At 40.3% G+C, this 26,197-nt stretch overlaps 2 protein-coding genes across 12 annotated transcripts in view; one reads left to right on the top strand and one right to left on the bottom strand.

The window, feature by feature from the left end:
• RARS2 (arginyl-tRNA synthetase 2, mitochondrial) overlaps positions 1-4,592 on the bottom strand; it is a 39,707-nt gene extending 35,115 nt beyond the window's left edge. The window contains exons 1-3 of one of the 5 annotated variants that reach the window (XM_087775809.1): positions 4,465-4,592; positions 3,645-3,718; positions 2,922-3,027 (exon numbers count right to left, since the gene is read on the bottom strand). In XM_087775809.1, coding sequence (XP_087631935.1) covers positions 2,922-3,027; positions 3,645-3,718; positions 4,465-4,467 — 183 coding nt within the window. In that variant the 5' untranslated portion in view covers positions 4,468-4,592. Of the gene's footprint in view, positions 1-2,921; positions 3,028-3,644; positions 3,719-3,869; positions 3,975-4,338 lie in introns of those variants that run through there. The other 4 variants (XM_087775807.1, XM_087775810.1, XM_087775811.1 and 1 more) reach the window with 4 other exon arrangements.
• Positions 4,593-4,614: 22 nt separating this feature from the next.
• The window catches only part of ORC3 (origin recognition complex subunit 3), a 59,967-nt gene continuing 38,384 nt past the window's right edge, over positions 4,615-26,197 (top strand). For 6 of the 7 annotated variants that reach the window (XM_087775800.1, XM_087775799.1, XM_087775801.1 and 3 more), the window contains exons 1-12: positions 4,615-4,745; positions 7,383-7,437; positions 10,025-10,210; positions 10,830-10,927; positions 14,990-15,134; positions 16,417-16,521; positions 17,316-17,470; positions 18,389-18,534; positions 20,614-20,773; positions 21,558-21,671; positions 23,391-23,524; positions 24,008-24,071. In XM_087775800.1, the coding sequence (XP_087631926.1) occupies positions 4,722-4,745; positions 7,383-7,437; positions 10,025-10,210; positions 10,830-10,927; positions 14,990-15,134; positions 16,417-16,521; positions 17,316-17,470; positions 18,389-18,534; positions 20,614-20,773; positions 21,558-21,671; positions 23,391-23,524; positions 24,008-24,071 (1,386 nt within the window). In that variant the 5' untranslated portion in view covers positions 4,615-4,721. The remainder of the gene's footprint in view (positions 4,746-7,382; positions 7,438-10,024; positions 10,211-10,829; positions 10,928-14,989; positions 15,135-16,416; positions 16,522-17,315; positions 17,471-18,388; positions 18,535-20,613; positions 20,774-21,557; positions 21,672-23,390; positions 23,525-24,007; positions 24,072-26,197) is intronic. The other variant, XM_087775804.1, reaches the window with a different exon arrangement.

Genomic DNA, 26,197 nt, shown 5'->3' with positions numbered 1-26,197 from the left:
CTAAGTATTTTCTACACAATCTGTCGTTTGTCATCTCAGTGGTTTTTATCTCTCTTTAATATGAGTGCTCATCTGGCCTCTCCCAGCTTTAACAACCTCTCCTCCAAGTGCCCTGTGGTTCTTTAGTAACTAGATCTCCCCGTGCCTAAGGTTTGGACCAGAATGCCACTATGCCGTACACAGGCATAAGAACCCCACAACGCAATGTCCCCTCCACAAGGAACTAGCAGTCGAAAGGTGAAACAAGAACCAACCAGTCAGAGGAAATCAAAAGCCCATGGAAACAAGACAATTCTGACCTGACAGACAATTCTCAGCACATCAGAGCACATGTTTCATTTAGTATCACATTGCCTTATTATTTAGGCTATTTTAATCAATGAGAAAAATTTCCATCTCTTCTGCCTAACCTAAATATCTGTATTTCAAATATTGCGACCTGTTTCCTCAGAAGTGACTGAGAACATACTGTTGAACCTTGAGGCACTCCATCAACTGTTTATCATGACAAAAACTGCTAACTGCCTACATTTTTCTGTCTCTTTGCTAGTTTTTGATATATGGTCGTATTTTGCTAATTTCTACGCTCTACCTTATTTGTGGATGACATGACCAGTCAAAACAAATTATACTAAATGCATCTCCTTTATCCACTACCCAACAAAAAACATTCCTAAGAGATCAATGATTTTTTTTTTCTTTGTCTAACCAGCACGGTCTATTCAGTTTTGGGGCTTATATTGATGGTCTGTTCTTCTTTACTGTTACAACTGTTCTTCCATGTAAAGAAGTAGGGCTAAGTGTCTCAGGTTTATTTAATGAGCCACAAACAATAAAGGAGAGAGACAATTTGCAGCTTTCTAAACACTGGGAACAGCAGCTGTTTTTAAAGTGACAGACTAGACATAAGGAAGAAAATTGTTACCGTGACGTTATAGTCATTGGAACAAATTGCCCAGGGAGGCTGTCTAATCCTTGGAGGCTTTCAAAACCTGATAGGATTTTAAAAGTCTGCAGCAGTCTCACCAAAAACCCTCAACAACCTGCACTGAGAAGGAGATGGGAACAGATAATTTCCTGAGGTCCTTTCCAACATGAATTATTTTATGGTTCTAGATCATCTTTAAGCTGTTTCAGAACTTTTGGTTGCACATCTGTGCACCATCAGTTCTTCTTTCACCCGAGTCAGAATATTAATCTGTTACAAGAATGGGTCCGAGACAGAGAACTCTTCAACATCTCATCAGTGAAGAATGACATGGAGAAACAGTTTAGCTTCTCAGTAGTATTACAATTGTTTTTATTTGTCCTTTTTAACTCCTGATCATATAGCAACCCAACTGATTCCTTCTCGAGCTTGCTCTTTCTGATGCAGATGAAGAATCATTTGCACTTTTCATTATTTGATCTAGCTCCGCTTTGCAAATAACTTCGGCACGATTTCCTAGTTTATACTCCTCTGCATTGGCATCAGCAACATATTTTTAGATTATAAATTATTTTTTTCAGCTCAAATGATCCCTCAAACCTCAGTATCACCTTTCTGATCCCACTTTTGTTCAACTTTATGCATGCCAACTTCTCCAAATTTTTATTTCCTTCCCTTTCTTCAAGGTTTGTGTCACTTCTGTAGACCTTGTTTTGCATGCTACTTCTTTTTTATGCTGCAGTTAGTCTTAACACCTCAGCTACTGCCATTTCCCAGACTAACACACCTGAAAAACCTGTTGTTCCTCAATTTCAAGCTGTTAAGGATTTGAAAGCCTGGCCTGTTTGTCCCATGGGCTAAATTTATCCATTGCCATTCTAGCGCTGGATTTTGAAGGCTAAGTGCCGGATCCTGCACGTGGGTCACAACACCACCATGCAATGCTACACACTAGGGGAGGAGTGGCTGGAGAGTTGCCTGGCAGAAAAGGACCTGGGGGTGTTGGTTGACAGCCGCCTGAACATGAGCCAGCAGTGTGCCCAGGTGGCCAAGAGGGCCAATGGCATCCTGGCCTGTATCAAGAATAGTGTGGCCAGCAGGACCAGGGAGGTGATAGTGCCCCTGTACTCGGCATGGTGAGGCCGCACCTCGAGTACTGTGTTCAGTTTTGGGCCCCTCACTACGAGAAGGACATTGAGGTGCTGCAGCGTGGCCAAAGAAGGGCAACAAAGTTGGTGAAGGGTCTAGAGCACAAGTCTTATGAGGAGCGGCTGAGGGAGCGGGGGTTGTTTAGCCTGGAGAAAAGGAGGCTGAGGGGAGACCTTATTGCTCTCTGCAACTACCTGAAAGGAGGTTGTAGTGAGGTGGGGGTCAGTCTCTTCCCCCTAGTAACAAGCAACAGAACGACAGGAAACAGCCTCAAGCTGCGCCAGGGGAAGTTTAGGTTGAATATTAGGAAAAATTTCTTCACCAAAAGGGTAGTCAGGCATTGGACCAGGCTGCCCAGGGAAGTGGTTGAGTCTCCATCCCTGGAAGTATTTAAAAGAAGGGTAGACGTGGTGCTCGAGGACGTGGTTTAGTGGTGGACTTGGCAGTGATAGGTTAACGGTTGGACTTGATGATCTTAAGGGTCTTTTCCAACCTTAATGATTCTATGATTCTCTGATGTCTTTGGTTTTCCAAGCCACTGCATACTCAATTTCTTCCTCCAGTTTTGGGCAACAGTACAGACCATGGCATACCCTCCTAACTTCACAAATATTATTCACTCTCAATGTATTTGAAAACAATAATTTCACAAGAACCTCAACTAAAACTGCTTCTCCAATTCCCTGTGAAGATTCTGTGTACAATTACACTAGGTGCAGCCATTAAACTACTCTGACCAAAACAGATGTTTGGACAAAGAATACTATTCACCTTATGACGCCTGTTACATCTCTAGTCTGTAAGTTTGTTATTGCATAAATATATGATTAATGCATTAGCATACCCTTTCAGCTAGCTTCTGAGCTTGAAGATTAAGGTCTTGTGCTAAGCAATCACTAGAACTGTCTTCTGTTACAGAAGCGATGGAAAGTTGGAAATCAGCAACATGCCTGAAAAAGGGAACATACGAAAATCAGGAAAAAAACCCTGTTGAGATGATGGGTAGATTTGGCAGATCCAAGCTGACTCTGCATATGACAAGTCTAATTGCCAAGCGTAAGCCAGTCACAGATACCTGAAAGTTCATTATGTTTAGAAAGCTGCAACAGAAGGCCAAATATTACCTTTGCTCTAATACAATCATAAAGTAGACATGGTGAGAACACCATTTCAGAATAAACAAAAATTATGCTCATGAATAAAAGTAATTTACTTGCTAAGATCATTACAACTCTCAAGCAGGACACTGAAAAAAACCTCATAACTGCACATTGGTTCTAAGCAGTTTCACATTCAGATCATTAATGCTGAAACATCTGCCATTCAACCACTGCCTATAATTTGTACAGCTTTTTAAGCAGTTATACTTGTTTTGAGCTTGCTTGAAAAAATACAGAGATTTCATTAGATTCAGGTATCTTCTTAAAATTGCATTGGTATATTAGCTTAGGTTTGTTTTTTTCTGTATGTCTTATTCCCTAAAGCCTTGTTAAGCTCTTGCAATAATAAGCACAACAGAAAATAGTAAAACATGCCATAACATCGTAAGACAAAATGTAAACACTACCGTTTTTTGGAGACAGGAACTGCAGATATGGACTTTATTAAGTTTTCTGGTGGCAGATCCAAAACCTTTGAAAGCTAAATTTGAAATAAAGAACAAAGCAGCTCAAGCAAAAAAGATCCAGGAAAAGTACTGCTCCCTGTTTAAACACCCGCGGGGGATGCATCATTTATATTTGAAAGCAAATTTCAACCCAGATTAAAAAAAAAAAAAAAGGGAAATACTTACTATTATAAGCAATACAATAAAATATTCAATCAACCCCAAGAAATGTTGAAGGAGCCTTAGAAGAAGCATGACAAAACGCGACGTAGAGCTGTTTTTGGGGTTTTTTTCCCTCTCGATGCAGGATCCCACCAAACCCTCGCATGCCTTTGCCCAGTGGCTACACCTCACTTAGCTTACCCCGCGCCCGGTAAGGGGGGACAAGGCGGCCCACCCCGCGCCAGGGCCTCGCTAAGGAGCCACGAACGGCTGGATGCTCGCCAAGATGAAGAGCCTCCTCACCAACCGCTCAGGGGCTGCAGCCCACGGGGGGGGACGGGGGGGGAGGACGGGGGGACGGGACCGAGTTAACGCTTTCGGCACTGAAAGACGCTCGGAGAAGGCGGTGGAGGGTCTGGGTGAGGGCGCAAACGGGAAGCCTCGGTTATGGCGCGCCCCTCCTCCGAGCAAGCCGCGGGAGGGAGCGGCGTACCTGGGAAGCGATGCTCCTCCGAAAGGAGCAGGCGGCCATGGCGGCGCCGCCAGGCGGAAAGTCGCAGCCGCCCGTTCCCCCCCCCGCCTCTCCGTTCCGCCCGCCCAGGGGCGGGCTGGGTCGTACCATTCTCAGGACAGGGGTGGGAGGGGGCAGGAGGAGCCGACGGGCCCCGCTTTGCGCAGAGGCAGAGGGCTGCCCCACTGCGCAGGGCAGCGGAGAGAGTGGCGCAGCCCCCGCGCTGGGATGGAGCGTTTCACCGGCCCGCGGGGAGCCGGGCGGCCTTCCCGCAGCGCGCCTGCGCGGGCCCTCCCCCTGCGGCTGGGCCGGCGGTGGGGCGGCGTGTCCGGTACCGCTCGCGGCCGGGGCGCGAGAGGGGCGACATGACCACGTGCTCCGTCTCCAAGGTGAGGGGAGGGGGTCGGGGCTGCTGCCCAACCGCCGCCCCGGGGGGGGGGAACGGACGGACGGACGGACGGACACGGCCGCCGGGTCTCGCTGCCGCCGTGCCGAGGCGGCGGGGCAGCTGGGGGCTTCGTACCGCCGCCGGGCGTGCGGGGCCGGCGTGCCCGAAGCGCTGGCGGCTCCCCCGCCTCGGCGGGACGGGGGCTTCGTCCGAGCCGAGCGGCCCCCTCGGAGCGGGCCCTGCCGGGCCGCGTGAGGAGAACCGCGCGGTCGCTGAGGCGGCTGCCCCGCAGAACCGCGCGGCCTCCCGCAGAACCGCCCGGCCTCCCTGCCGCCTCCTGCCTCCGCCCCTCTTCCTATCGCCACCCGCTGCCGTTTCCCTCGTCCCCTGTGCCCAGGCTCCCCCGGTTGCCCCGTTCCGCTGTCTGCTCCCTTCCCAAGCCTTGGTGGCTCTTCATCCACTTTACCCCAGGCACTTTTTTTTCTCACGGCAAACGGTCAGCCCTCCTGCCTTGCTCCTCTGTCCTGTTGGCGCACGAAAAGCGCTCTTACTTGAAGTAAACCTCGCCTAGAACTGAGCAGTAGCGTTGCAGCTGTAGGTTTTGTCACTTCCAGCTGAAGTCTGTTGGCATCGCTTGCTGCCACTTTGAAAAGTTTATTGCGTCTTCCCCTGAAACTAAGTTAATGGAGAAATAAAAGTGCTGTCGCTCACAAATCGTGTTAAGTTTCTGTTATCGCCTTGATATTTCTGAGCTGAAAGCTTTATCTGGCCTGTAGTCAGGGCTGGCAGTAGGGACATCAGAGTCTTAATATGTAGCGAGACTGAAAATGCCACACTGGAACGTTTAACTCATTTTCTGCCTTGCTTGATCATATAGTGAGCAACTGCAGTGGTTCACAGCAGGAAGGGATGCGTTTTATTGTCAGAAGCCTCCTCTCCCTTATATTGTTTTTCACTGAATTGTGATGTGCAGCTGGATCCTTCGGCGTGGAAGTTGCTGTGCAGGTTACTACTTTTAGGAGTAAAGGGAAGTACTTCCAAACAAAGTTAAAACTTAATCCAAAACAAGTGGATTTGCCTTTCAAAAATGGCTGTTGCCCTCAAGTAGTGAGGTAGTGAAAGGTGTCCCCCCTCTTGCCTCCCATGCCTTATATGTAATGCTTCTTTGCCATTTTATATTCTGGTCTCTGCTACATTCAGTGGTGTAGGGAAATCCAATGCTTGTAAAGCTTTACATAATATTTATGTTTCGTTTAACTTAAGCATACATTGTTTTTTCTTTTATATATGTGATTTATAGTTGCTGTGGCCGATTCCAGTTGTGCTCTTGTGAATTGCTGTTCTGATATGTTGTGCCTACTGCAGCATAAATAGGGCTGTAGCGCAGCTTTTTGTAGTGGAATCGTTCCAGAGTGTTTAGGATTTGTAGCATAATCACAATTTTTGTCCAGCTGGTTTTAGATGGTTGCTGATATACATGGTAAAATGGAAAGTATCTGAAGGCATCTCCATAAGGCTGTTGTTCAGAGGAGGCCGATACCATTGTCAGTGTTTTACTGCAATTTCTTATTTGTATCAGAAGGGAAATAACATGTCCGAAGTCACCCAACAGACTAGTGCCGTGATCAAAACTGAACATACCTCGGGAGTTTTATTTTCAGTAGATCATTCTTACACTAGTGGCTGAAGTGTCCTCGGTTGAGTTCAGTGATCTTTGCTTATATAAGCAGCTCCGCTGAGAAACACAGGAGTGAAGCAGTCTGTTTATCTGTCTTGAACACTTGTGTGTTTCCTTCCCCCTTGCTGTAGCACAAGAACCTCACAGTGGGAGTTGGGGAATGCATATGATTTCTGATATATAGGAAATTATTATAACTCTTCAAAAGAGATGAGTTTTTATTTGAGAGGATGAGGGAAGAAATTTCAGATTTTCTAGAGGAAAAAGAAAAAAAAAATCCAGAATTCAAAGCTTAATACTTGTGGTTTATTTCCTCCACCTTTGTGAGGAAACTGATCTAACTGGGAGATGACTTCTGTCTGGAGGACTTCCTTGGAGCCAGGGTTTGTATTTATCTGAACCCTTTCCAAACCATTTGTCATTCTGCTTCTAACCATCTTTACTTTTTGAGTTGGGATGCACGTGTCCTCTGTAGCTAGGGCATGTCATTGGCTTTTGTAAGTGACTTCATAATACTCATTGCATTATTCGGGGTCACCTTTTCTATGCATCTCAGCTTCTTGCTTTTTTTCCTTTTGTTTTGTTTTTGACTGAAACTGTACTGAGAAGACTCCATTGATGTGTCCTCAGGAAATCATTTCCTCTTAATTCTAAATCTGTTGGAGGTTATAATAAGTTTAAAGAATCTGCTGCTGTTCTAGCTGATGGTTGAATTGAAGAACATAATGGAAAGGTGAAAAAGTTCCTCCCAAATATGCTGGGATACTGCTTCCACTAGTTTTCCAGCTTGAAACAGGAACATAAAGGGACAACATGCAAATTGATATCCTTATGATGCTGGCAGTTCAGTTCAAATTGTTGGTTTAATGGAGCACTGAAATTAAAGGAGAATGAAGTGGCCTCAGGAGCCAGTCAGATTGATGCTCATGTTGAAGTTTATCTTTTTTTGCTATTCTCTAGGGCTGCTTTGTTTTTAAACCAAGTCCCAAGAAGAGGAGGGTGTATCCGAAAACAGGTTAGTGCATTTTGATATATGTTGCAATGCTTAGGTTAATCCTGGAAGGTTCATCACATCTGACTGAATTCTGTCATAGCTGTATGAGGATTTCTGTTGCTCCTTGATGTTGATATTGCTGAAAACTCATTTCTTCAGAGGAACCCCCAGCAAATTGTTGGCTAATGTAAATGCTTTTTTTTTTTTTTTTTCATCTCCAGCAATCAGAATTGTATAGCTATCTTTGTCTTTGCAAATTTTTTTTTACAGGAGAACTCCTTTCTATGTTACCATAAATTGTTTACTGACTGACAAACTGTTGTTGTTTAACCCAGCAGGCAGCTAAACATCACTCAGCCATTTGCTCACTTCCCCCACGTTCCCTGAGCTACAGACGTGCCACATCTCACAGAAAAAATAATTTGGGATCAATTTTAAAGCAGGTGTTACAATAAGTCCCTCTGGTAATGAATGAGCCTGTGGTGATTTCCACAAAAATCTGGCCTTATTACTTTCCCACAGCGGGATGAGGGAGAGAATCGGGGCGGGGGAAGTAAAATTCATGGGTTGAGATAAAGACAGTTTAATAGGACAGAAAAGGAAGGGAAAATAATAATAATGATAAAAGAATATACAAAACAAGTGATGCACAATGCAATTGCTCACCACCCGCCTACCGATGCCCAGCTGGTTCCTGAGCAGCAGTTGCTGCCCCTCTGGCCAATTCGCCCCTGTTTATATACTGAGCATGATGCCATACGGTATGGCATAGCCCTTTGGCCAGTCTGGGTCAGCTGTCCTGGCTGTGCCCCCTCCCAGCTTCTTGTGCACCAGGCAGAGCATGGGAAGCTGAAAAGTCCTTGACTGGTGTAAGCACTACTTAGCAACAACTAAAACGTCAGTGCGTTATCAACATTATTCTCATCCTAAATCCAAAACACAGCACTGTACCAGCTACTAGGAAGAAAATTAACTCTATCCCCGCTGAAACCAGGATGCAAACTACTTATCTGAAGAGTCTGAATGAGCCACTTTTAAGCTATGGGAGTCAGAAATGATATCCCATACGTAAGTTGCATCCTATTCTCAGTAGTTTGCCTAAGTTTCTTGAGGAAAAGAAGAAAGAAAAGCCATTTGTGAAGAATCCATGGCTTCTGTCCACTAGTGTTTGTTATATATATTTTCTTTTCTCCAGCCTATATGCTGTGTACACAGGTCTCTTGTCATTAGAGGAAGACTGAAGAGGACTGTTATTGGAGCCACAAATAATGCTGCTTAAATAGTTGCTGTTTGAGACTCAGGAAGCTTACTGTTCTTATTCCCAGGTTAAACTTTTTTGGGCAGCACCAGAGCTGTCAAAAGGTGTGACAATTTGTATAAAAAAAAGTGGAGGGGAAAGTAATAAGGCCAGATTTTTGTGGAAATCACCACAGGCTCATTCATTACCAGAGGGACTTATTGTAACACCTGCTTTAAAATTGATCCCAAATTATTTTTTCTGTGAGATGTGGCACATCTGTAGCTCAGGGGATGAGAGGCAGGGAAATAGAATCCATGCTGTCATTCCAAGTCATTGTGAGATAAATAAACCAACAACCAAGACCTATGCTCTTAAACCACATTGAGGTTTTCCCCCTTACTGGATATTATATTTTCGTTTTTGCAAGATTAGTAATACTTGGATAAATCCTACTAAGCATGTTGTTCTAGTTAGCAAATTCTTTGAGACAGAAAAATAAATTTGACTGAACTACCCCTAAAAGAGGTGAGCTAGCTTGGCTGCTTACAGCAGTTGTTTAGAATGGTGTTCTAAATAAAGAGTACTTTGATGTGCATCTGGAAGCCCAGACCTGTCAAGTGTGAAGTTTCAGTTGTGAAACTTCACAGCATCGATAGTTGATAATACTGTTGCATCCCACAGAAGGCCTTCTGTGCACATTTGCACTTATAGTTTGAGTTTTGGTAATATAAAAAGAACACTACGCCTTGGTATATTACCAATAATGTGGTAGCTGGATTTTCTTTAACTAAAAGCCTAAGCCCTGTGTAATCAGGGTGGGTTATGTATTTTACGTGATTTTTCTTAGGGATACAAATGAGGTGTTAGTTTAGGGGAAGACGATGAAAATGGAGGACGAGGGATGCCTCTTGCTCATCATTTACGGAGCTGTTTTGGGTGTTGTTAATGCTTTGTGAGACTGAGTGTGCTCATCAACTGGTTCTTTTCTAGAGATCAGACCACTGCTGATGCTCCATTGAATGGCCACCAAATGGACATTAATGGCTAGCAAATTACATTTTTTTATATGCATAAGTTTAGGAAAAAATCAATTGTTATGTTTCATGTTGCCTTGTAGCAACAGTTAACAGGCTGTTTACTTAACCTTCAGTCTTTGTGTTCTTCCAGGTGGTGTTAGTGAAGCATTAAAGCTACACCAGGCCTGCTAAATGTGTGCTGGGAGTAGAAGGATGGTTCTGAGCCTGTGCTTTTTTGGTGGTGTTGTGGGGTTTTTTTTTATGTAGACTGTGTGAATGTGGGAGGAAAAACGACGAGAAAAATCTCACTCAGTTATACTAGTTTCTATTCATTCTCCCATTTTACTCGCAGCTCTGTCTCTCCTTCTTAGTTGGGAGCTGGTGGAGAATTTCTGTACTCACATCTGTGAGGCAGAGGAGCACCTGGGAAGCCAGATGTATTCAGAAAATGTGCCAAGACACTGTTTTACCAAGAAAGATCTGATTCTCCTTTTCTTTTTCATAAAGAGCATTTATAGAAGTGAGAGGCAATTTAGAGGTGAGCCAGAAATGCAGGCCTGGTTTGTGCTTAAAAGTTTTGCTGGCATAGTTGTGTAGGTTAAATGTATTTTAAAAAAAATAAATAAATCTGTATTTCATGTAACCTGACAGTCCTTTCCCAGTATTCCTTATTATTTTCAGGAAATTGGTGTTAGCTGCATCTTCCCTGGGGAGCCGAAGGGATTTTCATGTATCTGTTCTTGCAAGCCTTTATGGTTCATATCTATCTGACTGTAATAGTGAAGGAGGACTGAATATTTAATAGGTGAAAGAGACCCACAAAACTTCCTGAAGCAAGGGAATGATTTTTTTAAATTTTATTTTATTTTAATAATAAAGGCTATTTGTTCTGATTTAGCCTTTAGCTCATCTGGGACTTGAGATGGAAGCCAGTTCTTTACCTTTTGCCTGCATACTTGGGTAATAGATTCTGCTTGTTCCCTTGCTTATTCTACCAGATACCAGCAGTTAATTAATTGGTTAAGAGAAAAGTCATTTCCCTCAGAAATACAGATAGATCAAGATGTTCTTGTTTCAGTTGGGTGCTCCATTTACTTCTCAACAAAAAATGTTTTAATAATCTTATTTGTGCTTGTCTTTGCTTCCTGTCTTTCTAGCTCATGATTTCGGAGAAAGAAACAATGATTCAGAGGATGCTGAGTTGCGGTTTGTTACTTGTCAGGCTTTATGGAATGAGATCAAATGGGAAACAGAGGTGAGTCTTGCACCTAATACTAAAGCAATGGTTTGCATGTATAACAACACTGCTTGCTGCTTTGTTTCTGGAGATCTTTTTTTACACACTTAAAAGGGCAATTAGTTAAAGTGATAAAAGGGCCAGAAATACTGAGACTGAAATCCCTGTCCAGAATATAAAATAATGATAATAAATCCATCAATTACACATTACTTCTAACCACACAACTACATGCTTTTGATGCTTCAAGCTGCTGCTTCTAAGCTTCTCTTCTTACTAATTGTCCTTTTTATTAATTCCTGGCATACTGCTGTTTTCTACCTTCAGCTCAGTTACGTGCATGCCAGCCCTCTGAGGATTTTAGGCTGCTCTTGACCTCAATGTTACAGAGTTCATAGCAGCCCAGGAGTCACAGTGGATTTATGTGAATACAACTGCATGGATGTCAAATACTGAATGACACAGCTGCAAGCATAGTCTACTGAATTAGTACGGACAGTGTCAGTGGGGTTGTCTGGTGGGGATCGGAGTTAATTTCATGCTGAACTGTGGCCTCCTAATTGTTGTGTGCTAGATGGCATGCTGTAGCTGTGTCCCTATAGCCAGCTGGCTTGTATTATAGTATGAATAATTGCTTCCGTACAGCAGGGATTTCCTCCTTTATTCCGTGTCAAGGATTCTGGGCAAATATTCCATATTCCTCTGCCTGCTGTTGAGCTCTAGACATTATGAGAAATTTTTTTCCAAAGTTTGTTTTGGGATGTACAGTAGAAGCCAGCTGGATGTAGCTTACAATCTGGTCCCTTGGGCTAAACTCATAAATTCCTCTAATTCTGTTCCTACTATTCCGTGATCCAGCTCACTTTGACTAGTCAGCACCCTTTTCAAACCATAACTAGCCAGGCCGAGCAAAGCAGTGCACTACATCGCAGTGCTGATTACAGAGAACACACAGAAGTTTGTGGAGGTATATTTGGTATCTTCCTGCCGACTGCTTCTTAGCTACCAGCACTGGCAGTAACGTTGGCAGCTGCACCAGAAAATGCCTTGTGAGCTACACAGTGGACTATAGGGAAGATGACATTCTGTAGCTACTTCTGGAAGGCCTTTTCTTGGATCTTCTTTCTTTGGCACAGTGCTGTCAAGGCTTTTGAGACAATGGTTCTACATTGCCAGCGGCTGCAGGATTTTCAGGTTGAAGAAGTGTTGGGTTTTTTTTTCCTAGTGCTCTGCAAGGATTTCTCCCAGAGCAGCAGGCACAGCCCATCATAGTGAAAGCCTCCCTTAACCGCTCAGAAGCACAGAGCCATTGCCATATGCAAAATCATCATTCTTTCCTGTTATAGATCTCCTACCCTTGTTTTCTTTGAGGCTGCTAGGAGTTTGCCAGATACTTTCTTCTGTTCTTCCTCCTCCTCAGATGGAAGACAGTTCATGCTACATTGACAAATTAATATGGGTCTTGCCTTAGAATTTGGTTTGCCCAAGGGCAGATTACCTGCAGTTGCTTTTGCTCCTATACATAGAATTTTCTTTATCCAGCTTCTGGGGTATCACTGATATTTTTTTCTACTGAGTCCTGAATTACCATCCTTTTATCCCACTGTTGGCAGACTTGGAAGTGATAATTGTTCTTACATATAAAATTGTGTGATAATTCAGCTTGGAAGGGACCTTAGAAAGTCTCTAGTCTGAACTCCTGCTCAAAGCGGCATCATCTGTGAGGTCAGACCAGGTAGGTGTGGGCTTTATCCAGTCAGGATATTATTTCTTACATACTTTCAAACCCTGGTGTAGTAAGCCTGATCCGTGGCAGAATACCTGGGAAGTGCGTGGCTTGCTGGTTTGGACTTTCATTCTAGGGGTTCTGGTAGTGTGCTAAGGGAGCCTAGCAGGATGTTCTCCAAAGTTTTTGCCAGGGTACTGCTGCCTGACAATTTGGCAGCGGGCCATGTGCTTGTGCTGGTGTTTTCCTAGTTCTCTGGTATCTACTTGAGGTGTGATTTGACCTCCAAGTACTTCCTTGCAGAGCGCTCTTGGCCTTTGTATGTCCATCATAAACTGTGCTGTGATTGTGGCAGCACCATCTGTTGTCTGGTGATGACATCCTTTTAGTCTTCTCATAGCATAAAAAGCTGGCAAAAGGACTGCAGGAACCGTCCTTCATTTTTGGGAGGTGAATTTTGGACCTTTTTTGTTTCAGTATTGCAAGGTATCCCAGTTTTGACCCCTGCTGTCAGCAGCGGCCTTGCAAATGTTCTTATTATGACACATCTCATCAAGGGCTTTCAGAAACATTCCCTTCCTGTAAGGTGAGGAATTCCAGTTGCACCACCAGGATCCAGGTTAGAAACAAAAAGCCTAAGTGCAGGGCTGTAATATGGTAATTTTAGCTCTAATGTGCAGATAATGGTTTTCAGACCACACAACAGATAATCATGACCAAACCTAGTGCCACAGCAGGGACTGAACTTCCAGTTCACAAGATTTTTCCAGCGTAAGCAGTGTCATGCAAGTAAACGAGTTGGTCGGTTGAGATGCAGAGCAGCCTAGTATACTTTCTGAAGCACTACCAAAATAGTGCCAGTAACAAAGTTGTTTTGACAAGAAAAGACTGATGGATTTTAAGAAAGCTAAGTAAATATGTAGTGCTGTGGCAGACTGAATTCCATCTTCACAAGTGTGCATTGGAAGAAATAATATATACTGTAACCATGCAAAGTAATGATTTAGGTTCTTGTTAGGGCAGCTTAGTGAAAACTTGTACAATAATGATCAGAAGAAGCTCAAGGTCTGATGGGTTCTGAAGCAGAAGCTTGGAGGATTGTTATGGTAATACAGGAGCTGTTTACAATGCTGTTATAAAGCTGATGGCGTAAGTTCTTCTTTTTAAAATGCCATGTTACAGTCTCTTCTGAGTTGCCATAGAATTTATCATGTGGGAGCTCAGAGGTGCACAGTCAACATCAGAAAGGCCAGAAGAATATATTTTAATAAGTAGAGGGTGAAAAGAATAAGATTACTTTGTGTACAGTTTTATCAGTTGTTCAGGAGAGCAATAGGAATTCTTCTGTATAATGGAAATGGAGCTCAGGTTTTTGAACAGGCATCATGTGCAATCTTCTGGAGATGCGACCTTAACTCCTTTGATAGCTACCTCGTCAATGCTGCTAGGCGGCTTTGCCACTTCATTTAAAATCAAGTTCACTGCTGTGTGTGTCACTTCTTTTTGCTAATAAATCTGATGATGATTTTATTGGGGGCAGGGGTTTAATCTTGTTTCTAACATCTGTGTTCTAGAGTATATATTGATATCCTGAACTTCAGAGTACAGGGTTTTTTTTTTGTCTGTTCTAGCAGAAGGCATGTCTTGGATTAGAGACACATTTCTCAAAGGCACATACATAATAAAAGAAACAGAAAATGCTGCCACTATATATCTACCTTTAAAAGTTTTATCTCCCCCTGCTTTCTCTTACCTTTCCATATATTCCTGCATATACATATTCTTGTATGAAAATCATCCTGAAGGGCAAAAGACAGTGTAGCAAATGTGGCAGTTGTGGTTTAGTATTTTTTCCTATGAAACATACTTAATGCTTTCCTGTATTTTTTTTCTTTCATCCTGAATTAGATTTGGAGGAGCTGAATGTTTGCTCTCATATAGATTTCTCAGAAAAATGTTTACAGGTGTTTTGTAAGCCAAGAGGAAATAACAGGAATTTTCATGAACATTCTTCCAGAAACTAATTATATTGTTTTATTCCTTCTATGTCACTTACACTTTGTCAGGATGGTTTTTTTTTTTCCTTCTTCTTTAAAGCCTCTGGTGGAACAACACAGTTAAGCTCATTCGCTTTCCAAGTTACTGTTGAGGCATTTGACCAGAAATTCCAAGATGGGAAATGTCTGTGTTTGCCACACAGTGAATAAATTAGCATGTTTATAGTTCACAGGAAAACTTAGTGTTACTTAAAATTTTACCCCAGAGTTTTAAGGATTAAAAATTATGCAGGAAAAGGAAGATACTGTGGTGTTTCCACATTTTTATAAATAATATCTCTCTGTGTTTGTTTACAGAAAATACAGGAAAACTTGAATAAGCAGTTATTTGATAACCTGGTAAATTTTTTGAGGCGGTCTCATTCTGAGTCCCAAGAGAAGACAACGAAATGGACTTGTCGGATGAAGTCCAGAGAAATCCCTACTGCAGCTCTTGTCTTAGGTAATTTTTTAAAGATATATTTTCTTACATACATCTGCTTAAAACTGACTTTGATCTCTGGATCAAAGAAAAATACATTGCTGTCTTCCAGCAATTACTGTGAGCAATATCAGCTTCAGAAATGTTAACAGAAGAGACGGGGCTGGGAGAAGGAAGCAGGATAAGACCTCCTTCCCCTTTGTCTGTATGCATAATAGTGCAGTAAGGTAACACCTTCCCTAAAGGTCTGTCTTAGGCAGCTGGTAGTGATTTGGCATTTTTTTCCTGATTCACTGGAGATCCTTTGATTCTGTCCCCGTTTCTGCCACCAACGTGCTTTCCATGACTAACCATGGAATTACACAGCTGCTGTATTTCCGAGGTGTGTTCTTGCAGTATTTCTGGTATATGTTCTTGCAGTGCATCTTTATGTGTAGGAAATCAGTGTCATTATCTTGGAAAAGGAGCAGAGGGTGAAGAAAATAGCTGAAGATGTTGTTATTGAAGTCAGTGAAGTTCTGAAGTCTTTCTTCCCCCCCTCCCCCTTTTTTTGTCCCCCTCCTCCTTTCTTTCAAAGAGTTGTAACTGTAATCCTAAACCTGGTTCAAGGCAACTTGATTGCATTTTCAGTGGAACATTTTAAGGAACCTAAAATCAGCCTGTGCTTCAAATTTACCATGTGAGCACTAACAAAGCTTAGAAGGTAGTCTACTTTTGTAGGTAGTAGAAAGTGAGAAATTCCTGCTTTGAATATTTCTGTGGAAAAAGGTGTGAATTTGAATTGCCTTCTGGAGGGCTTGTTCTTTTTTTTTTTTTTTGGTTGACTAAGGCTGTTAACAAAGGCAAACTTTAGTAATTTTCCTCCTTACATAACCCATGTGAAGATCCAGGTCTCGGGTGTATGCACTGCTCTTCTTCTAGAGAAGGTGAATTTCACCATCTTGTCTGCAGGCCTTAGATGACTGTGGGTGGCTTCTGAGGGTATGAGGAGCAGGGAAGTTAGAAAACCAATCCTACTCCTTGCAGGTTTGCACCCTTGAGAAATCTTTCTTTAAAAAAAACTCCAAGCTATATGAGGGGTATTTGCAGTGATTCCCTGTTCTTTTTAATCGGCTAGTATTAACATGTCTGTCTAATCTTGTGCTAGTTTTTCATCTTTCCTCATAGATGATGCGATGCTTTTCATTCCCTCCTTGAATATTTGAGGTATTTTCTGTTTTTTGTCTGCTGTTCAGTTTATTATTCAATCATTGTGGTCACAAATCACAGGAAAAATGTCCTTAAAAATCTGTCTGTCTTCTAGGTGTAAATGTTACAGATCATGACTTAACTTTTAGAAGTCTCTCAGAAGTCCTTCAGAATAACATTACTCCTTATATAGCCTTGCTGGAAGCCAAAGATTGCCCAGGTAAATACTACAATAGCTTTGCTTCTTCATCTGAATAAGCTGTCAATTAACTAGAAATTCTAGCTTTTGCCCCCAAATGTAAGAATAATGGGATGGAGGGATCTTGAAGACTTTCTAATGATTTGCTCAATCCCATGTTAACATAGCGGTAATGCCTACTGTATTTCAAGAGGTATCCAGTTCTGTTTAAAACAATGAAGACTGAAATACTGCTTAGTTGAGGCATAAATGTCAAGAGCATGGCTGCTTAGTGTTGATATTGTAGGTTGATATTACATGTTGATATTGTAGGTTAGCTTTCCTGTTGTTTAACTGGACAGTGTATGTATGCATTCTACTTTTTAAATGCTAACAGTCACATTATTACAGTGAGGGAATGGGTAGAATAAAATTTTGTGCCACTCTCCTTGCTCCCTTTTTATTTTTTAAGTAAAAAGAGTGGAATCACTTATGGCAGCATCCCCAGATCTATGGATTGGCCGCCTTATTTATTTTTAAGTCACTCCAGCAGCATATAGCTGGAGTTTGGGAAAGGTGCAGGGCCAACATCTTAACCTGAATTATTGCTATCTAGTTAAATTAATAGGATAATTTTTATTGCATTAACAACATGCATATCATGAATACTTTCAAGCTTTCTGGAGCATGAGATGTGCATTCTGGAGAGAGAAGGAGAATAATTAGAAAAGTGGAAAATAAGTGATAACTTCGGGTAATTTTTTAGAGTGGGAGTTGGAGAAGTGTTACCGAAAAAGCAAATGTCTTTACTGTGTGTCTAAAAATGTGTTGTGAAGGCATAAAAAATCTGATGCAGAAGCTGATGGGGCAGCTGATGAACTGCTATGTAGATGTGGACTCATTGGAAGACGAGGACTATGTGCAGGTTTCCCAGAACAGAATACGTTGTTCAATGACTTCTCTTATCAACTGGTATGAGAGCGTAACAAAGGTATGATTTTTTTAAAATTTTTTTTGTATCACCAGTTTATAAAAATGCCTGACCTTTAGATGCTTTTAAAAAAGAAATTGAATAACTCAAATTCCTGTGCTGTAGTGAAAAAATGCCAAAGGTTAGCTCTTCATTTAGTACTAAGAAATAACCGAGATTGACGTGATTTGAATATAAATCTGTAACATATGTAACAAATGTGGAGTTAGTTTCTGATGAGGTGTGAATGTCAGAATCCTAAAAAACAAGCAAAAAGTACTATTTTATCATATGTTTAATTGGGAACTAGAAGCTTAAAATGCAGTATCAACTTCATGCCAGATGCTTTTCGCTCAGGAATGCTGAGATGTTTTGTTTATTAAAACAACACTTTAAGAACAGCCATCCAGGGGAAAGGCACTGTATTAGCGCTAATGTGCCATTATGTCATCTGCGGCCCACACTACATTGACAAGCAGTGAGAAAATAACTTTCAAAATGTTTTTGTATCTTTGTATTTAATAAAGCTAATGAAGTTTTGTTTCTGTCATGAATAAAAGAACTGATTTTTATGATGACTTCATCAGAGCAGTATGTTAAATAAAAGTTTAATGAGTGCATACTCTTTTTGTTACTGGGTAAAGATACAGGAAATGGGCAACGTCCCTGTACACAACTCAAATCTCCCTCGGTCGCAACAGAATTTCACCAGTTCTGTCCCACAGAGCTGTTCTTGTCTTTGTTGGAATGTGGGTTTTTAAAATTTGTTTATTCTTTGTACTTCCTGCTGTGCCAAACAGAAGAAAGAAAAATTGCAATTCTAGATGCTAATAATAAATACAACTGTAGCAGAAAGTCAGTCATGTCACTTTGGAGCATTATAATCGTAGATGTGATTCGATCTTTTTATTTTTCTGTCTTCTGTTTATTAATCCATAGCGAATGGCTTTAAAGAAAACAGAAACTCCAAGCAAAAAAAGAACTTCCTCTTCTAGACACTGGCAATGTCCTCCAGTTGTAGTTATATTCAAAGACATGGAAAGTTTCACCACAAAAGTACTTCAAGACTTCATAGTCATCAGCAGGTAATGGGACCTGAAGTTTAGTTCTTCTACTCCTTTACCCATTTTCTATTTGCAGCTGTTTTGAAGTGTAACAATGAGGCCAGGGGAGAGTTGGAATCAAATATTGATGCAGCTTCTTTGCGGCAGTGATTGAGCAAAAACCTATTTGCTAGGTTTTGGGGATAAATTATCCTAAAGCTAACATGGGACTCTGAACCAGAGTGCCCAAAGGCTGGGTTGAGATATCGGCTGGCTGGTTTAATTCTTTACACAAGAGGATTTATTGGTACTAGTTGTTACAGAATTTGTGATTGTGAAACTAATTTTTTAAGATGCCTAGATATTTCTTCTGTCGACTTTTAAAATTGTTTTCAGAGTATATTTTTTGCATAACTAATGATGTAATGCTGCTTAAAGGTCACTAGCTTACTAATAGAAGTATATAAAACTTACCCAGAGAATTTCTCAGTGTTGGCCAGGATATGTAATGAGTAGCTGACTACTTCAGGTGCTCCTGTGCTTCTGTCCTTCCTTAACCTGTCTTCCCTAAGATCATCTCATGTGTTCTAATAAAGAAGCCATGCTGTCCTCCAAAAAAGTGCATCTTACACTTAGTCCCCAGGTTGAAACTACAGTTGCAGCAGAATTGGGGCTGCAGTTGTGCAATTAATTCAGCTGCAGCATGCACACCTGATATTACCTGTAAACAAGGCTAGGCAATTTCACCTGCTGAGAGACCCACAATAAAAATATTTTTCTACTTCAGATCTGGCAGGTGAGTTCTCTGGGGAACATTTCAAGAAGTAAAATCAGAAATGTACAATTATCTGGAAATAATTAGGGTGTAAGGCAGGGGAAAATGAGGTTTTAATTGTTTTTTTTAAGTGTTGTATTTTATTTTGCTTTTTGCGGCAAGATGAAGTGCAGTTCAGGTCTATCAGTCTACTATTTGCAAATACAGTTTTTTTCATAGGCTGTGTGTCTCTTCAGAAGGAAAGGTTTAGAGGATTCAGATGATCTTATAACTAAAGATTGTCTTGATTAAAGTAAAGTAGAAGATGGGTAAAATAGAAGCTTAGCAGAGTTGCATAATACTTTGGAAAAGGTCTTTGAGTTAATTGTTGAGCTTGGGTTTATTCTCTCCATTTCAGTCTTAAACACGTTTAATAATAAGGGTGAAGTGGGTAAACATGAGAGGTTCTTCTGAATTGTTAATCATAAGATTCAGTTTCTCTCCAATATTCTTTTAGGTTACCAGTGGTGGACAGTAATATATGAAGTTTAGTGTTTTTTATGCTTAAGTCTCTAGCAATGACTCTTGAGGAGTTAGAAAAATGAAATAATTGTGGGATAATAAAACACAAAGGTCAAAAAGTTGCTGTAGTGAAAACAGAAAAGGAATTGTCAATTGTAACCTAGAAGATATTTAAGATAGCAGAATTTGTATCTCCTTTAAACTAGTAAAAATGGAAAATAATGATGAAATAATACTGAAAACACTGTATTTTGTATAATTTGTATGATGTTCACAAGGAATACAGCATTCAGTCCTGGTTATCAGTTCTCAAAGAATATACTAAAAATTATCTGAAGAGAAAGATTGAATCTGGAGAAGCTGGAATTCTTTTTTTAAGTATAATGGGAACATAGAATGTTAGAGGAGTTTAATATTTATTTTAAATTTATTAAATGGTGTAAAGTTTGTAGATTTTCTTGACTGTTAGCTGTTTAATGTCTCTTCTTATTTTTTCTCTATTTCTTTCGGAAAAAAACCTCATAAGATTCAGTTCTCTGAATATAACTTTTGGGGAAGATAGGACCAGTATAATAGTCTAACTGAAAAGATGCTTTTTATGCCACTTCCTGAAATTTGAATCCTAAAATATAATTTAATTTGCTTTTCTACTTTACGGCTTTAAATAGCTTCCTTTTCTTTTTATTTTACTCCACACCAAAACTCTTGGTTTTCTGGCAAGAAATCTTTTAATTTACCCCTTTCTGCATCTAAGCTCAGCGCTGTAGTAGGAACATAATGCATTTGTTTCATGATTTTCTATAATGTAACTATTATATTTTTTTCTCCCTTCCCCCATGATCTAGTCAGCATATCCATGAATTACCTCTAGTACTGATTTTTGGAATCGCTACATCTCCAATGATTATCCACAGCTTACTTCCTCACTCTGTTTCTTCTCTGCTGTGCATAGAGCTTTTCCAGTCCCTTTCCTGTAAGGAGCACCTGTCTACTATAATTGAAAAGGTAATTCCCTTTCTAAATAGGAGGAGCGTATGCGTATTCAAGCACAGTGTACTTGCGTGGCCTTTAAAAGTAGTTTTGTCTGAAGCTTTTGAAATGCAATCTGTTCCTGAGAGCTGTGGATTTTGGGTATGTCTACTCATAGCTGCAGAGTAGCTTAATACTGAGAGCTTCCCTGTCACATTGAGACACACTCAGACAGCTGCTTTCACCTTCCATTTTCACTGACATCTGTGCATACACACTTGGGCAATTACACTTTGACATTCCCACCCATTAATTAAAGTAGTGTTTTGATTTGAGTTTTACTTTGTTCCAGAAAAAGATAGCTTTAAACATAGAAAAAGTCAGTTCAGCCTGAATTTTGCTGCCTGTCAAAAACGTGCCTGTGCGATTCTTGGTATGCCACTTTGTGCAGGATTTCCAAAATCGCTGTTACACATGCTGAAAGTAGTGGTATCCCTGGTTGTTACAGCAATCTCTATTCTGTTGTTTGTAATTTTAAAAATAAATACAAAAATAGTATTAAGCAAAACTAGCTTCAAACATTGCATATAAGTAAAAGGTACTTACAAAAATGTGGTGAAATAATAAACTGAAAATCAGTCTTTGCATGGATGTTTTAGTAGAAATATTGTTTTTAGAAGTTGGCAGTGTATTTAGTATCTCATTTAGTTGAATGCTAACACATACTGAGAGTTGTATCAAATTGTATTTATAAATTTTGCTGAGTTGAATTCAGGAAAGAATTTATGCTATGGCTGCTTTTCCTTTTTGTCTCCCTTAGCTGCTTCTGACAGCCCAGTTGCCCTTTAAACTGGGTGAGAAAGTTCTGCAGGTTCTCATCAACATATTCTTGTACCATGATTTTTCTGTCCAGAATTTTATCAAAGGATTTCAGGTAGGCAATGGTAACAAGAACTCAAATTGTGGTTGTGGAAACAAAGGGTAATTACTAGTCACTGAAAGATTTCTTAGGTCCTAATCTTACTGAGTTGGATGAAAAAATGTCCTTTGGAAACAGTTTGGATCTGTGAACAGGTGGGTGTTTTAAGGTTAAAAACTTAACTGCTAACGTTTTACAGGAAAACTTGTAAGACAAGTATGAAGAAGCATGTAAAAAGCTTACTCTGACACAAAAAACCCTGTATTTAAAGGTTGCATTTAAAAGGGTGACCTGCCTTAGTGGGTAGAAAGACCTGTCTTTTGCTATAGATGGACTCGTAGCTTCTAACACCCCTGGCAGAACTTTCCATCTCTGATCCTCTGTACCAGGTCCTTGTACTCTGTTTTGTCACAGTGTGAGTAGGCTACAGTGGTGTCTCTTCCCCGCTTGGACTCCTCTGGCACAGTTTCTGCGTGCGCACTTCTTACCTTTTCAGAGAAACAGGAGCTGTAGGGTCACTTACTTTGTGTCTCAGAGTAGGTGGTGCTTGTGCTCCAAGCAGCTGTGCAGCAGCGTGGGAGTTACATTTACCCTCTCAGGAGATGAAGTGGAAGACTTCAAGGTTTCAAAAAATAGCCTATAGAGAGCGTGATAATTATCTTTTTATCGGCTTATATAGATCTTCATATCTAGATGTATTTCTGTGTCTGAGTCTCCTTGTAGCTTTTGTGGACTGCAGACGAGTTCTCCAAAGAATTTGTAGTCCCTGTAATCTGTTTTAATGTGGGTTTGTGAAATTGTTTCTTTCTTGCCTGGTTCCATGTGTGAACCTGTTAGTAAAACATGCCCTTTTAGTGTTGTATACCTTTAGAGTGTCTCAGATTCTTCAGTATCTAAGATTCAACGATTACACGTGGCCAGGATTCAACGATTACACGTATCCTGGCTGTAGTACCTCTTCCTGCAGACAGACCTGCGTGGGCTGTCATAGGTTTCAACTCCTCTTGCTTGAAAGAGTCACCAGGATTTAATGATTCCCCATTGGCCTGATAGGAAAATACAAGTCCTAGCCCTGACAGCATATGGCTGTGTCCTTGTGCATTAAAAGTATTCAAGGATGAAGCAATTTCAGGTGAGATTTCCCAGGTGATAAACGGGATCACCAGCTTCTCATTATATCTAGGAGTGATGTTAACTTTTCTGACAGGAAGTGTCTTTCCTCTTTGACAGTTCTTATGTTTTAAAAGTTTTTAGTGAGGTAGTCTGTTTGATTGGTGTATTTTTGTGTACATGAAAGAGAAATTAAAATTAGGACGTGATAAGTTTGCTTGTGTACAGTAGTTGCTCCTCATATCTTTAAATATACTCGTTGTTATTTCTGAGCATTGGAGTTGAATGTATAACCTAAAGACAGCAGTAATTCACGTAAGTGAACAGAAAATATTTGACAAGCTATAGTTATCGTTATGTAAGACGGGGGAAGATGAGGTACTGAAAATGAACAGCGCATACAGCAAAAAAGGTAATTATGTGACTGTATTTAAAACTGAATAATCAGTGTCCTGTGGTGACTTATGGAGTATTTATGAAATGTAATGAATTTTTTTTTTTTTAAAGGAATACCATTACTACCATTGTAGTATATGCACTGTAGTAATAAGAAAGCATTAAAAGGTAGATATAGCAGGGAGGATGAATTTTATTAACATCACTGGGTCTTGCTTTGTTTTTCAGCTCTGTATTGTGGAGCACTTCTATTCCCAGCCTCTTAGTGTACTGTGTTGCAAACTGGTAGACGCTAAGAAGAGAGTAAATTCTTTATCACATGATCAGTGTGAAAACATTCGAAGACTGCCCTCTTTTAGAAGGTAAAAGGGGAAATAAATTTTTGGACAATCTTGTATTTAGTCAGCTTTAAAAAAGATAAAAGGAATCTGTAAATGTAGCTCCATGAAAACTGTAGATCACTAATGCATATGTTTCTATAGTAAAGGTAAATGGATCAAAAGGAGGACAGTTCTAAATTTCAGGAAGCCTTAATCTTCTGGTCTAGAGAGTACAGCTTCTGTGATGTGTAATCACTTGCATTTTTTTTTTCTTTTGTTCTTAATACAGAAACAAGCTATTATGACAAATAACCATAAATCACTTTTGAACTTGTTAAGCTGACTTGGAGCATAATCTCTAGGGTTTTGGAGTGGCCTTTCAACTTGCTGAATTTGACTGTCACTTTTTGAATCTTCCCAAAGAAATCCTTATAGCAGCATAAACTTTTTGAATTTTCTAACCCTATAATCTTTAATCATACTTTACATTATAATTTTTATGTTCTTGTTTTTTCTTGGCATCAGGTATGTGGAAAGTCAAGTATCAGAGAAACAGATTGCACTGCTGACAGCAGACGACTTCTTAAAGGTAAAATTTTAAGAATGTCTTTGGAGAGCAAAAATACCTTTCCCAATATATTAGTTTGTAGAGCATAATAAAATACAAAACTAAGATGTATAGTTCTGTATAACATCTTTTGTACAGTACATATTGTGCTTCATGTCCAGTAATGGAGAATTAGGATCGGCAGATCAAAATTCCAAATCTCTAGGGTTGCCAGGTATACCTTTATACAAAGCTGCACCACTTTTCTTACACCAACTTTTAGCTATGTCTAGAAATATAACTGCTTAAAAAGAAGGTTACAAGGTTTATTTATGGCCTGGTCTTTTAATGCTTACTCAGACTGACTTTCTTGGAAAGTCAGTGAAGTGTTTGAAGAATGAGTAAGTAATGTTGGAGGTTATTTCATAAGCTCTTAATCCTCCATACTCTCTGCGTAGTTTCTGATTGAACTCAGTAGGGCAGTCTGGGTCCCGAGGCACACATTCACACTAGATGTCTTACAGGATTAAAACTTTAATTTATGTTACATGTTTATCTGAAGGTTTGTCAAGTAATTAAAGTCAGGCTACTACTATTGTGAACCCTTTAGGAATTCACCAACAAAGATCTGTTGGTTTTTTTTACCAGCTGAACCACTCCCAGTAGAAGCATTGCTCAGGGTAAAGGATTTCTCCTAACTCTTCATCTCAAGTATAGCTAACCTGTCAGGCAAATGGTACTACTAGAGATAAAGCAATTAATTTATCCTAGCAGAGCTTCCTGGTCTGTAAGGACTTTTCAAGTGTGAAGAACAATAGAAGACAGGTTGGTAGCAGGCAAGTTTGCAAGTGCAGTGCAATGATAGTAGTCAAGGCGAGACATGATTTATACGTGATTTTATGATCCATAGTCTTCAGTGGCAAAAATAGCTTGAGCTACTGCTGTCCCTTGCTGTTTATACACACCCCAGCTGTGCCAGAACAACTGCTTGTGTGGCTGTGCAATGAATGTAATCAGAGAAACAATCCAATTAAAGTAACCTGACCAAAAAAAGACAAGACATGGGAATTTCTTTGCTGGGTTGTTTCTGCAGAATGATTTCCCCAACGCAGTTCACTCTGCAGGTGCATAAATGCTTCTGTTGAAACAACAGGAGGACAGAAGGAGTGGGAATGAGCAGTTCTATTTCTTTGTTTGAAGTTTAAAGACCATGTAATGGGCTGCTACTTTGAAAGTCGAATACTCATCAACTTAAAACTTTGTGTTTTAAACTTTATACGTTTAACAATATACCCCTTATTTCACAAGCCTCACCCTGCAAGTTTGGGAAAAAAGCTGGAATTCTTGTGCTTATATGCCTATGATGCTTCTGAAAGATTTTAATTGAAGACACTTGTTCTAACCTCTACAATAAGAGTAGGACTATTATTGCATTGCCACACTGGCAATGTAGTCTGCTTGGGGAGAAAAGGCCCTACTGCTGCATGAATGAGGTGCTGTTTATTCTGTATGTCATACTAATCTACAGTATCATTCCGAACTTTGGAAACACTTCCAAAGTCACTATGGTACTACGTCATATAAATTTGCTGTTCATGTTCAGGACCAGGTACGCTTACTGTTCAAGCTTAAGCACCTAAACCTGCAATACCCTTTGTCAGCTGCAATTTATATTCCATGTTGTTACCACTTCTTTTAATAACTATGGGAAGAGTTCCACCTATTTAGAATAATCAATTTTAAAAGCAATTTTACATCCTAATTACTTACAACTCTATTTTGAAGTTTTCATGGCATATTTCATTTGAAATTATATAAATGTGGCGATCTATTTTTATGGAAATGGCATTGCATAGTCTTCTAATAGTGTTTTCAAACTCTTCTAAAACAGAATATGCGTTTTCACTCTGTTATTTGGCAAAATACATAGTACTACTGCATTGCAATTTATGTATGTTAACTATACCAGTCTTGAGCTGGGAAACAAGATAAGGGAAATATAGATGCTATAATGCTCTGGGTTTGGGGGAATAAGATTGATGTAGCAGCATTAAAGAGAACTTGTTTTCTTCTCTCGGCTTTTTTTTGTGGTGGGGATAATTTTTTCTTTTTTTTTTTTTTTAAATCACCCTGCTCAGAATCAAAATACGAATTTGTGTCTGCCCTAA

This window comes from Nipponia nippon, unplaced genomic scaffold (assembly GCF_047370975.1).
Source record: "Nipponia nippon isolate SJK-2023a ecotype South Korea unplaced genomic scaffold, ASM4737097v1 scaffold_4, whole genome shotgun sequence".
NCBI lineage: Eukaryota > Metazoa > Chordata > Aves > Pelecaniformes > Threskiornithidae > Nipponia > Nipponia nippon.
This window is presented reverse-complemented; position numbering and strand designations above follow the sequence as displayed.